This window comes from Osmerus eperlanus, chromosome 7 (genome assembly GCF_963692335.1).
Source record: "Osmerus eperlanus chromosome 7, fOsmEpe2.1, whole genome shotgun sequence".
Lineage (NCBI taxonomy): Eukaryota > Metazoa > Chordata > Actinopteri > Osmeriformes > Osmeridae > Osmerus > Osmerus eperlanus.
This window is the reverse complement of record NC_085024.1, coordinates 21239102-21252853: the sequence shown is the minus strand read 5'-3', so window position 1 is coordinate 21252853 and position 13752 is coordinate 21239102. Positions and strand designations below refer to the sequence as shown.

Genomic DNA, 13752 nt, shown 5'->3' with positions numbered 1-13752 from the left:
AGCACAGAGCGACCAACTGACCTACAAACCTGACAGAGTACAGTTAGGGATTTTCAGCTCTGTTCCTGGAGAGTGTGGCTTTTTCCACAAACCCTAATATGGAACACCATCTAATAGGTAGCTGGTTGATAGGGGTTTGGAGTCAAAACTACAGGAGGGTAGCTTTCTGGAAAAGGGATTAGGCTAAAAAATGTGATCTAATCAATCTTTTACAAGATTTGTGATCTGTTCATTTGCTTACCTTAGCTAGCCTATTGGAAAGGTTGTACAGGTATGCAATGAATCAAATCGAATGTATTATTGTAATGTTTAATATAGGAACAGATACATCAACATATGACCGTAGTTTGTGGTATGGTCATCTGAGTGTACTGGATCAAACCAATGCTGCCATCTGTTGGTGACATTGTATCATTACAACACAATTCATGGAAATAAATGCTTTTATTTTATGGCGATTGAACAACTGCAGGACAGTTGGCCTCCGTTTATTTATAAAATATTGGTGCCTGTTTTACGTGAAATAATTGTACTAAAACATTTTACTGAGTGTTACAGTGTATTTATAGTCCAGGGTACTGGACTGATAAAACGTTTGCAAAACGTTGTAAATTGAAAAATAACATTCTTATAAACTGTTGTAAAACGTATGACATGCATGATTCAAAATAGTTACAACTAAGCAAACGATCTAAGTCTGTTGTGCGGATATCTGAATAAACCCTACACTTCTGAGAATGAATGGGGGTTGTGATGAGGGGCGAGCGGATGTAGGCCAGTGATGCGCTTTCGCGCGACTGTGGGGTCTGCTGTCTTTGGTCTAAATTAAAGTTCAGGTCATTATTCTCTCTCTGCCGCTATTCAGCCTGGGTCCCCGTTAGCTCATTGTTATTCTGCCCGAGTGAATGAGGGAGGGAGAGAGAGGGTATAGCCTAGCGAGGCAGAGAGTGAAAGAGAGGGTACATTGTCAGAGGGAGGGAGAGTGGCTGAGAGGTTCGGGTCCTGCGGTTCTAACGGTGGGGAGCGGCTGGGTTCAGTTGGTCCGGTGGTGATTTTACAGGCCGGGGTGTGCGCGTGAAGGCATGTTGATAATCGGCTCAACAATGAGGAGAGGTACAGAACGGCACCAAAAATCTGACCCCGATTCGTGTGAGTAAAGGGTGAAAGAGGGAAGGAGAGAGGAAAAAGTGGAGAGAGAGAGAGAGAGAGAGAGAGAGAGAGAGAGAGAGAGAGAGAGAGAGAGAGAGAGAGAGAGAGAGAGAGAGAGAGAGAGAGAGAGAGAGAGAGAGAGAGAGAGAGATGAGAGAGAGAGAGAGAGAGAGAGAGAGAGAGAGAGAGAGAGAGAGAGAGAGAGAGAGAGAGAGAGAGAGCAGCCAAAGGGTGGAGGGGCAGACTTAGATTTAGTGCGCTGGTGGGTGAAACATCCCCCACTAACAGAGGGAAAGTAATGGAAAGAAAAGACGTGTTCATGAACAATCAGTCTCGCGGCATTTTGTCATCGGCGTTTCGATAATGAGTTCGGGAAAGGTAGGATTCTACTTTGTATAGTATTTGTATTTGTTTTGTGTAGGTTGGATTGTCTTGAAGTCAACAGGTGCTCTCGGATGGAATCGAGAGATGATTCTTTACATTTTGAAATGTAAAGAGATTTCTTCCAAATTGGAATGGCTTTTGGATTATCTTACTTTAGTTTTGTGCCTTATTTAAGTGTGTTAACAACATAATGTGGGTAGATGTATGGCGGGTGTTTTATAAAAAAACTTGAGGCACAATTTTATTCTTTTTTATCATTATCGTGGAGGTCATACAAGGCCTGCATCAGGGTATTTACCATACTGGAGGCTAGTGTCTTCAATTCTGTGGAGGGTTATCCTGAACGCCTGTTAATTCGGCTGTAGCTGTTATTTAGGCCTAAATGTTTGAATGAAATAGGGGTGTATATAAACGCGTGGCAAAGAAAATAGTTGGATTACTAGATCAATGTTCAGAGGACACAAGTCTTATCACACCTGTTACCACTGTAACCTGCTGCTGTGAAAGACAAGGAGACAACCCATAATATTATCACTATGGCAACACTGGCCTTGGCTAGCAGAAGATCACACTGACATCAAGAGAGCCCAGGACTCTGATAGGGATCAGTCATTTTTAGGACGCCATCCCTCTCTCTCCAGCAGTAGAGAGTCTTAGAGATGAGAACGTTTTCTTTGTGTCCTGCAGCATTACTGGGATATGGATATGGATCACAGTTTTCCCTGTAATCTCGCTGTAATAACAAAAGGCGGCTGTGCAAGGAAAACTTAGTTGAGCGAGACATTTGCCGTTTAAACCAGCCGCAAATTCCTCTGGCCCGGGACCACTTGTGTCAATCCGCATGGACTGGAAAATGTGCCGTCTAGTGTTTGTTCAGCTCCCTGACACTGATGCCTTGGTTTGGAAATGCCACTGTCCTTATCTACAGAGCTCGTGTCACAGAGTATAGCGTCATAAATCTGCGGTTGCCTTTTAGACAGAGGGGCAACAGCTCAGTTAGCTTGAGAGACGCAGACATGCAGGGTCACATCCATGTCAGCATCCTGGCCAATTACATTGTTGTGTTTGAGTTATGTGCTCTTTGAACGCTGCTGCACATCAAGCGAGTCCAAGTCAAGTGAGAGGACTGACTACCTAACTTAGTGTCGTAAGGAGTGTAGTAGGAAAGATATCCTCCAGAATATCGGACAGAATGTATTTTTCACGCTCTGGTATGCAGTGGTCTTTTATGCAGTTGTCTCTTCCACTGACTCCTTATCCCCTAGTGACTGGCCAGTTGAGTTGGATCTGTTCCCTGACTGTTGAAGACTCACACAGGCTTCTATCAAGCATCCCAGACAACATCCTGTGTGTGTGTGTGTGTGTGTACTCATGCACCTGTGTGTTGAGGTGTTTGTGTACGTGTGAGTGAGTTCTACAGTGTGTCATGTCTTGATTCAAGCAATGACATGATGGGATCGCAGGGCTGACGTGTGTTGGGTCAGACTGAGTTAGACAGGTTGATGTTAGGATGACGATGATTTCATGTCATCCAGAACCAGGCTATGGGTTAGTGAGGCCAGCAACACTGTGCTGTTCATGTGAGCTACAGAACTACAGTTGAGAGGCCATGATGACATGATTTGTTTGTCTGCAGGGTTTGTCTGCTGTTGTAAAGCCTAAGGCTCTTGACTCGAGGGAAACGGAGAGGACAGCACCTGTCTAACACACACAGACACACACACACACACACTCACTCACTCATACACACCACGGACGAGAAGCAGCATGTCACGCACTGAAGAGGTCAACAAGATGACGGAAAATGTGTATAAGGTACTGTGTGTGTTTTGTGTGTGTGTGTACGCTTGAGAGTTGTGTCTGTCTCCAACAATTGAACTGTGTATGAATGTATTCAGGCGAGTGCCCTATTTTATGCCTTTGTGAAAATGATCTATCCGTTGCCAATGATCTCAACGAATAGTTTGTATCAACAAGTGTAGGTAGGTTATAGGGCTGTTCATATGTAACTTTTCCATGTAGCCTGTAACCTGTCTATGTAGCCTGTAACCTGTCTATGTAGCCTGTAACCTGTCTATGCAGCCTGTAACTTGTCTATGTAGCTTGTAACCTGTCTATGTACCCTGTAACCTGTCTATGTAGCCTGTAACCTGTCTATGTAGCTTGTAACCTGTCTATGTAGCTTGTAACCTGTCTATGTAGCCTGTAACCTGTCTATGTAGCCTGTAACCTGTCTATGTAGCCTGTAACCTGTCTATGTACCCTGTAACCTGTCTACGTAGCCTGTAACCTGTCTATGTAGCCTGTAACCTGTCTATGTAGCCTGTATCTTGTCCATGTCTTTAAGTTTTAAAGGCACTGGTCTCACAGAAGTGCTGTACGACTACTTTGACAGTATATCCTCCTCAGGCTAGCTTGTGCATCACCTGTTTCTGATGTGGGGTTCTGTGTTTAGGGGATTCTGGACCAGTTCAACCCCAGTCTTAAGAACTTTGTGACCATGGGGAAACACTATGAGAAAGCTCTGACTGGTGAGTGAACTTCATTCTTTCTTTCTGTCATCATATGGCAGGGTTAGGGTATCGGGTGATGGTTTGACTGTAACTAGGTAAAGATTTCTAGCGTCAGTTTGATTAACTGATTCATGTATGAAAGTCAATGTATTTGAAGAGCGTACACCACACCAATCCACCGAGAGCAGTGCTTTAGGTGCACCTACTGAGGGAGATAAATAGCGGTTGAAGATATCTGGGTGGCCTTTAGCAGCCATGTTTGTATGTTGGGTTTGAACGTTAGCATCGGGGGTGCTAGACTTCTCCTGGCATTCGATCTGCATTCCTAGAGGAGCCTAGAGCCCCAACCCCTGTTTGGCGTGATAGATGGTGTACAGAAGGTCTTTGTCACACTGGGCACTTTGTTCAGACGTGCTCCCTTCCTCAGGGGTAACAGTGGCTGCCAAGGGCTACTTCGACGCTCTGGTGAAACTGGGAGAACTGGCCAGCGACAGTCAGGGGTCCAAGGAACTGGGTGAGTGAGTGAACTGGGGGAGAGAGAGGGACTGGGAGAGAGAGATAGGGAAAGGGAGAGATAGGAAGAGGGAGAGAGGGAGATAGAGAGAGACAGAGAGAGAGAGGGGACAGAGAGAGAGAGAGAACAGAGGGTGAAGGCAGAGACATAGAGGGTTAGGGAGAGAGTAGGGTCATTGTTGAGAGATTAACAACACCACATGATCTCATTGTAATGCTGAAAACAGTGGGGGAGGCAGGCTGGGGGGAGGCAGGCTGGGGGGAGGGATGGAGGGAGAGAGGAAGAGATGCCAGACAGACACCACAAATGACTGTGTTGTAGGAGGACTGCTGTGGTGTGGGAGGGCAGGGGAGATGAACAGCTGACAGCCATGCCTAGAAGAGAAAGATTCAGTTCCAGCCTCAGATGAGATCAGAGCTGATAAGATTAAATCATTTTTGATAATCATCAAATGAATCATTCACTGAACCAATCCATGACAGTATTCTGCTACATAGGTCCCCTGGAAAGGTTCTGCACCCCACTAATCTACTAAATTCCAATTGATAAACTTCTCAATGTCCATTAACCCCCATATAAGGCTAATCTGTGTTGTAATTCACATTTGCTCAGTGTAAGTACTTGTAAGTATAAGTTCCTGTAAGTATTTGCAGAGTAAAGGAAAACGTCTTGATGCAGATTGGTCTCATTCTGATTTCTATTTCCTCCTTGTGTTCTGCTGATCCTTCCAGGAGACACTCTGTTTCAGATGGCGGAGGTTCACAGGCAGATTCAGGTGCAACTGGAGGATGTGGTGAGTGTGTGTGTGTAGGTGTTTTTTGTGCTTGTGTGTATTTCTCGAGGCTCTTTCAGAAAGTGATGGATTCGCTTATTAATTAGTGCATCGTGTGTCTTGACTGATGGGGTGTGTGTGTGGTCCACAGTTGAAGCTCTTTCACTCCGAGTTGCTCACTCAGCTGGAACAGAAGTTGGAACTGGATATCAAATACCTAACAGTGAGTTCAGCATTTGCTGCTGTGGAAACCATAACAGTGTCGATCATTGCCTTATTATCTAACCTTTTTACCGCAAACCCTCTTCTCTCAAACCCTCTTCTCTCAAACCCTCTTCTCTCAAACCCTTTTCTCTCAAACCCTCTTCTCTCAAACCCTTTTCTCTCAAACCCTCTTCTCTCAAACCCTCTTCTCTCAAACCCTTTTCTCTCAAACCCTCTTCTCTCAAACCCTTTTCTCTCAAACCCTCTTCTCTCAAAACATTTTCTCTCAAATCCTTTTCTCTCAAACCCTCTTCTCTCAAACCGTCTTCTCTTAAACCAGGCCACGCTGAAGAAGTACCAGTCTGAGCGAAAGTCGAAGACTGAGTCTATCGAACGCTGTCAGTCTCAGCTGAAGAAGCTTCGCAGGAAGAGTCAGGGCAGTCGTCACCCCAACAAGTATGGAGACAGAGAGATGCAGGTAACTGTCCTGCAGAACAAGTATGGAGACAGAGAGATGCAGGTAACTGTCCTACAGTTTGAAAGCAGACGTGATGAATATCCCTCTCTTAGACACGGGTGACATGCATCCAGGGGATGTTTGACACAGAGGATTATCTGAGAAAGAGCCTCTTAAATACAACCCACTTTACTCAGCATTATTAGGCATTAAAAATCACAGTAGATTAAGCATGTTTAAATGTGCCCGTTTGTATGAAAACCAGGCCACTGGGAATCAGATTAAAGAGCAGCTGGCTCTGCTGATCTGGCGTGAGACCAGGAAGGGGGTCTTTACTTGGAGAGTAAAGGGTGTTACGGGTGGGACCAGGAGGCAGAAAGCTGGACATTAGAAAGAGGCTGAATTGGAAGAAAAGGTTAAGGGGGTGAGGGACAATATTTTGCGACATAGACATGTTATCGTGGCTCCGCAGCACAGGATATGACGTCACTTCCTCCTCTCAGCTCTTCTGGTGCGCAGTGTTTTCCCTTGCAATGTGTTCTTAGGGTCATTCCTCTCCTCCTGTCTCTGTTCCTCGTCTTGCAGTGTGTGTGTGTGTGCGTGTGTGTGCGTGTGTGTGTCTGTTTGATAACCTCCCGTCTGTCCGACAGTACGTTGAGCTGATGAGCCGTCGACAGGGCGAGCTGGACACCCTCGTTGCCGTGGGCTACCGCTCGGCCCTGACGGAGGAGAGGAGGCGTTACTGTTTCCTGGTGGACAGACAGTGTGCCGTTACCAAGCTGCTCATCAACTACCACTGCAAGGTATCCGTCTCCTCTCCCAAGCTGGGCCATAATACACGCTACATGCATGTAGTGACAGCCCAAACACACATTACAACCATGATTCCAAGAGGACACTCTAGTCATGACACCATTCTTTCTACTGTCTTAAATAAATGGAGTAAAAAAACACCCGCCCCTTTTTCTCCAAATGCGTCTCCAGGTGAGAGAGCTCCTGTCTCAGAAGCTGTCGTCGTGGCAACTGTCCTGCTCCCAGCCCACGCGCTTGCCGGAGCGGGCGTTGAACCTGCTGCGCCACACCGCCCCGCAGGGCCCCGGGGCTTCTGGGATAGCGGAGCTCCTTCGCCACGCCAAACTGGGCACCGCCCAGCCAGAGCAGGTGAGGAGAGATCTGGTGAAACTATTCTGGCGAAGAATGTTGTTGTTTAGTGTTTAACTCTATCCCATGCCTTTTATCTCTCTCTTCGTACATTGGTCTTTCTATCTGTATAACCGTCTCTCTCTCTCTCTCTTTCTCTCTCTCTCTCTCTCTCTCTCTCTCTCTCTCTCTCTCTCTCTCTCTCTCTCTCTCTCTCTCTCTCTCTCTCTCTCTCTCTCTCTCTCTCTCTCTCTCTCTCTCTCTCTCTCCCTCCCTCTCTCCCTCTCTCTCTCTCTCCCTCCCCTCTCTCGCTCTCTCTCTCTCTTTCTCTCTTTCTCCCTCCCTCTCTCCCTCTCTCTCTCTCCCTCCCCTCTCTCTCTGTCTGTATCAGAGGTTGTCAGTACAGGAAGTCCCTCCCCTGTCAAATGGAGACTCAAGCGGTCGCTCCCAGCAACAGCGTCCGCTCCCCCCCCTCCTCTCAGAGTGACTCCCCGCCCCCTCAGCGCTCCCCCGGGCCCCAGACCTTCCGCCCCCTCCCCGCCTCCGGGGGCGCCACAGGGGGAGACCCCCCCCAACATAGCAGCTCACCCATCAGCGCTACAGCTAGCCCCCCTGCCAACAGCTCCACCAGTGCTAACCCCAGCCTGGCTACATCCACCCCGACGTCCTCTGGGGTTTCCAGTCAGTCCCAGCAGAGCCCTCTGCTGCTGGCCACCAGCATCTCCAACCTGTCCCCCAGTCTCATCCCCTCCACAGTGCTCTCCCTCAGCCAGGTCTCCCCAGCTTCCCACAGCTCTCTGCACGGCCTCACCCTCCCTCTGTCCCAGAGTGCCCCCCACAGTCCTCCACTGCCCCACAGTGCACCTCTCTCCAGGGCCATGACCCCTGTGCTCTCCCCGCACCAGCACGGGGCCCTCAGCGGAGGATACGCCCCGTCTCCATCCCATAATGCCACGCTGATGAAAGCGGCGGAGGTGTATGCCACGGCCACGTTGCCGTTGCCCAGGAGACCCGCCAGCGAGGCGCGGATGAGTGGCTTTATGGGTGAGTGCATCTTTGGGGTTAGTGCCTAAATCAGCCCTATATAGCTCTTTCATTAACTCCATCTGTGATTTACCTCCCCTGTTCTCCCTCTCTCTCTCTCTCTCTCTGTCTCTCTCCCTCCCTCCCTCCCTCCCCCCCTCCCCTCTTCTCCCTCTCCCTCCCTTGCCCTCACCTCTCCCTCTCCTCTCCCTCTGCCTCTCCCTCCTCTCCTCTCCTCCCCCCCCCGTCCCCTCCCTCCCCCCTCTTCTCCCTCCCCCTCCCCTCCCTTCCCCTCACCTCTCCCTCTCCTCTCCCTCTCCCTCCCCTCCTCTCCTCTCCTCTCCTCTCCCCCCCGCCCTCTTCCTCCCCTCCTCTCCTCTCCCCCGCCCCTCCCCCTCCCCTCCTCTCCCTCTCCCTCCTCTCCTCCCAGGCTCCACTCTCCCCAGAGTGCTCCCCCTCTCCGGGCCCACGCGTGTGGAGGCCATGTTCCCCCACGGCCCCGGGGGGTCAGAGGGTAGCGGAGGGGGCGGGTCCTGCTTACTTCACTTCCTCCCTGGCGATGGCATCCACCTCCTCATCTCTGAGCCCAGGGACGGTTGGCACTACGGTCAGAATGAGCGGACTGGACGGTGAGGTGGTCACACACACACACACTCCAGACGTACTAGCACAGCTCGGTGAGGGTCGTACTCTTTCCCAGGTGTGTGTTCTGTGAATGGTGATGTCATGTGTCTGTCTCTCCACCCTACAGAAAAGGCTGGTTCCCGTTCTCCTACACTCAGCCGTACCAGAGCACCCTGGACCGCCTGGACCACAGGTCTGCTCTACAGACACTAATCACACACGTTAGGGATGATAGGGTTAGCTGGGTGGTAGAGCTGCAGGTCGCAGGTTCAAATCCCCGTCTTTACGTCGATTTGGATAAAAGAGTTTGCTGGATGTGTTATTAGTTCTCCTCAATGTGAGTTGTGACACCAGTAACTGAGAAGTGTGGGTGTTGGCAAATGAGGATGCATCGTGAGTGTGCGATTGTAGATCCTTCCTCTCCTGAATCCTCCCTTCCCATTATTGACATTCATCAGACAATAGCCGCTGTCTAAGTGTCGACAAATAGGCAATAAAAACTTTGGCTGTTCAACAGAACTTGAGAAGTGTCACTGGCACTTTGATATAGATATACCTTCCCACCCTCTCTCTGACATTTTGCTTTTCATTGTGGCAGTACAGTTTGGACATGTTGATACCAGGCAAAAACACAACAGTTCCTGGAAGGGAGCACGATTGAGCGATGACCCCTATTGTCGTCTTTCCCGGTTCTACCCCAGACTTTTACCACCCGACTCCCTTAGAACTTTGCTTTCCAACATCAACAGCACAGTCGATGAAACACGACTGGTGCCCACTGGAGCTAAAGTTCCTGATACTCTTGTCTTCTCTGACATCCCTTCACCCTCTCCCTCACCCAGCTCCCTGCTGCTGTACAAAGCCAACAGCACCAGCACAGGCCAGCTGGACAAGCTGGTGTCCCCTTCCCTCACCCCAGAGTCCGAGGAGGAGCACTCCATACCCCCACAGAGGGTCAGCACCTTCCGTCCGCGTCCTTACAGCATGGCCGACACTAACCCAGTCAGCCTGAGGGCCAAGGGCACTGGTCCAGGGCCAGAGTGGACTGGACCTGCTTACCGACCCACCCTGTCGATGCTAATGCAAGAGGTATAAGCGGCTTATCATGCTAAGTTTACAACATGAGATTTGAAGTGTTTCTCATGTGATTGTCTTTGTCGGTTCTGTTACAGCTCACCTCAGACTTTGGCTCTCCGCCTCCCTCTCCGACCAGGTAAATAATCAGTAGGCCTAACATGTTCTGAGAGGCACAAAGCTTTATGGTGTGATATGTGGTATGTACTAAAGCCGTGTTTGTCAACTGGTCTAAGCTCAGGACCCACATTAGCCCTTGCTCATTAAGTCACAACCCAAAAACTATTTTCAAACCTTTAGAATTTATTTCAATTGAATGCGGGTGGCACGGTGTGATCCAATGCACCTTTCAAAATAAAAGCACGCCATCGGAAGTTTGGTCACTTATAAAAATTAAAGTTAACGTTTTGACAGAGCCAAAGCACATGTCCCTCTCCACACCAGCTCGCGACCCCGTTTTGGGTCGGGACCCACCAGTTGAGAAACACGGTAATAAGGAACATGTAACAAACAATCCTGGTTTATGTTAGCATTTCCCCGTATTGCAGGACCAATCCATTTGCTCATGTTCGACTCAGGAAAACGGTGACCAACGATCGCTCGGCACCAATCATCGAGTAGGACAGAGCCTCTGGGAGCCAATGGAGAGCCAGTGAAACATTCAGATGTATTTTCATTTTGTTCTCAGTATGGATGCAAATCAGTGACATAATGTTTTTAATTTTAAAAGGTATTGAATATTTAATATTGAAACACCACCGAATTTGTTGGTTTTGAATTCATCTCTTTAAAATTGAAATACCTATTTATTTCAATGTTAAAAATAAAATTCAGGTTGCTCAAATTTGAACAGTAAAATTCAGATCCCAAAAAGTCAAACTAAAAAAATTCAAGCTTCAGAAATTAAAATAGAAGTAAATTCAGGCTGCTCAAATTCGAATTGTGAAATTCAGATCCAAAAAATTATCCCATCATTCAACATGATGGGATACCAAGGAATTTATTGCCTCAAACCGGACCTCTCTCCTCAGACCCCGGTCTGTGATTGTATGACTGATCTGCATGTAAGTATGTTTGCTACACCTGGATGAGAGGGGCCTGAGGAGAGAATTTGAGCAACCTGAATTTCCGAACCTTGAATTTTTGGATCAGACTTTTTTTTTTACATTGAATAAATAAATATTTCAATTTTAAAGAGTTGAATTCAAAACCCCCAAAATGGGTGGTGTTTAAATTTCAATATTAAGTATTCAATGCTTTTAAAATTCAAAACATTGTCACTGATTTACTCAGAGGTCAATTGCTATATTGAGCCTAACATGGAACGTTGAAATGAACATATTATGGTGATTCAATTTGATTTTAGTTTTAGGATGTCTTGGTTTTAAGTGTTAAAAGGTGCCACAGGCTAGTCATGATAACACATTTGAGAGCTGATCTACACCAGTTCGATGAATGAAATCTCAACACATGGACAGGTCTAAGTTGGTTGTATTGTAGAGTCAAAAGCCAATTACATTTTGGAACAAACTTAAGCTTTATAACAATAAATGATCATAGTCATTAAACTGGTGGATCATAGAAGGAAAATATATTGTGCCTATTGTTGACAGCTATCGGAGAAATACAAAAAAAGAGTAAAAAGATTGAATTAAATTAAATTAAAAAATCCCCTGATTAACGTGAAAAGGTTTGAGACATATAGCCACAGATTATAAATTATGTTTGTGGTGTTAAGTAACAGACATCTGATTTCACCATCTACTTTATTTAGTTAGATGATTCAGCACTAACATGAAAAAAACATGGTGCGTTTCTGCGTCATCTATTATGTTACCTTTTGTGTATTATTTTACAACAGTTTTCTTTCTTTCACATTTTATTCATTTTTACATTTTTCACAAACTTCAACCATTTTTTAAATATCCTTGCTAGTTCCTATTTATGGTGTTCCGTAGTTGCGGTTCTAGTTAGAATGTGGTTTCAGGGACTGATTCTTGATGGCAGGATCTATTGGCAGTAATAGCTCATATGTATGCTATCATGTTTTGTTTTCATTTTCAAGTGTTTTATAAAAGGACAGGTTCCTATTACATGTTGACATTATGCAGGATTCATGCCTTGCTGTTTATGCAGAAATGGTAAAATCACTGTTCTCTTCTGATTAAGGTGTCCCGTGAACTTGAGATGTGTTCATGAACAACTTTTAAGTATTTTGTTAATCTAAAGTGTTTTTAAAATCAAGATGTTGTTGGATTGGAAAGTTTTGCTCTTTGAAATAACACCTACTTGGAGCACTTTTAGTTTTCTAACAGGGGAAACAAACAGAAATGAGAAACCCTTGGCGATGTGTTTGGTCTACAGAAAGATGTTTCCAGAAGGAGGAGGATGGAGCCTGTATGAACTCTGTGGTAGAGAACGTGAACATAGTTTGACAGATGGATGTGCTAAGGAACTGTGGTGAATTAAGTGGATGCTTTGCATTACTTTAAGTAGGTCGGGGAAACTGGCAACAGGTTAAAGGATTTACGTGAAAAAATGTAAGGGTCTCAGCGCTTGTCTTTGCGTTTCACCAGTGTCTTCTCAATTCATTTTATAAACTGATTGTTGACACCTAGCTGATCTTAGTTGCATGTTTACCAATGGCAAACTACACAGAACCTACCAGAAGGATGTGAGGGTCAAGAGTGATGATAAGATTGTGTTTACGGTGAAAGGAATCTTAGGAAGTGATGAAGAATGTATACGGGAAGTTGAAAAGTGTGTGAGCAAGTATATGTACAAGTAGTATTTTTCGTCTCTTACTCTAAGATCTCTGTTGTCGTGTCTTTTAGTAAATCGGAGTTTGAAAATAACGATTTAATAGAAATGTGAAAATTAGGAATTTTAGATAAGTTTTAGATGTGTTTGTTTTGATTTCCAATTATGTTATACATTAAAATGTTTTTCCAGTATTTACATATTGGCAAAGAAATGAAACAAATTTGTTCTTATCTTTTGGTAACTTGTAGCATTTCATAATATTGCATGCCAGTTTCCAATGACAGCTGTTTTTCTATTGGTATTCTAACAGTTAGTAAATAGGCTGATTTGAAAAAGAATGATTGATTATAGTGAGATCACACATGTATAATGTAAAAAGTGCTCAAATATCTGAACTTACATAACTAGCCTTATATCTTTCCTAACGTTGCACCTTTTAAAGGAGTCAAAACATGCAAATGTTGAAAACTGCCTTGTTATTGTAGTCCTATTTTCCCAACCTATGTTGGAACAGACAATTCTCTCAAGTCTACTCCAGTCAGTTCTGTTTTGATTGTAAATTGTATGTTTTCAAATCTTCAAAGGGTGGTTTTACCAACAGTGGCTTCATATCAAAAACTGTCTCATCAGGTTTTCAAGGGCTGACTTTCAAAACAGCTGATATGTTCTGTCCTGACAGTAAATTATTCAACATACAAATTAAGTAATTGCTAGGTATTGGAACAGGCCCAACTATGTTAGCAAATGTTAGTTTTTTAAAGTAAAGAGCTATGAGAGGTTGAGATTAACCAGGGCACTGTTCAAGAATAAGACAACTTTTATTTAGAATGTGTTGATGGTTGCATGGCTACATCTGTTAAGCTCCCAAAGACGACAGTATGAAATATCAATGCTGAGTGTCCTTTGCCAGATCTTGCATTGAATAGACTGAATTGATGGTCACAGTAACATAATTGTGATGTTTTGGAATCTCAACATGTTATTGTAGAGTACTGACTTGTACACAAGGTTCTTACATGCAATCATTGTATTTTTTGTTTTCAGAAGAAATTTAATAAACACTTTAATTACTATGTGTGTGTTGTTCTTACTTGAGAACACTTACCATCCAACCCATATGCACGAAATATTTTTT

At 45.4% G+C, this 13752-nt stretch overlaps 1 protein-coding gene across 1 annotated transcript; it reads left to right on the top strand.

Moving 5' to 3' along the window:
• The first annotated feature begins 875 nt into the window (after nt 1-875).
• Nucleotides 876-13690, top strand: zgc:158689 (uncharacterized protein LOC791177 homolog). The gene is given in 16 exon segments (XM_062465782.1): nt 876-1528; nt 3170-3348; nt 3989-4064; nt 4474-4560; nt 5292-5353; nt 5484-5555; nt 5877-6014; nt 6644-6796; nt 6978-7154; nt 7525-7601; nt 7603-8177; nt 8587-8785; nt 8908-8973; nt 9623-9869; nt 9953-9993; nt 10403-13690. Coding segments are annotated over 15 exon segments (2091 nt in total). The 5' UTR covers nt 876-1528; nt 3170-3300; the 3' UTR covers nt 10476-13690.
• Nucleotides 13691-13752: the final 62 nt, after the last annotated feature.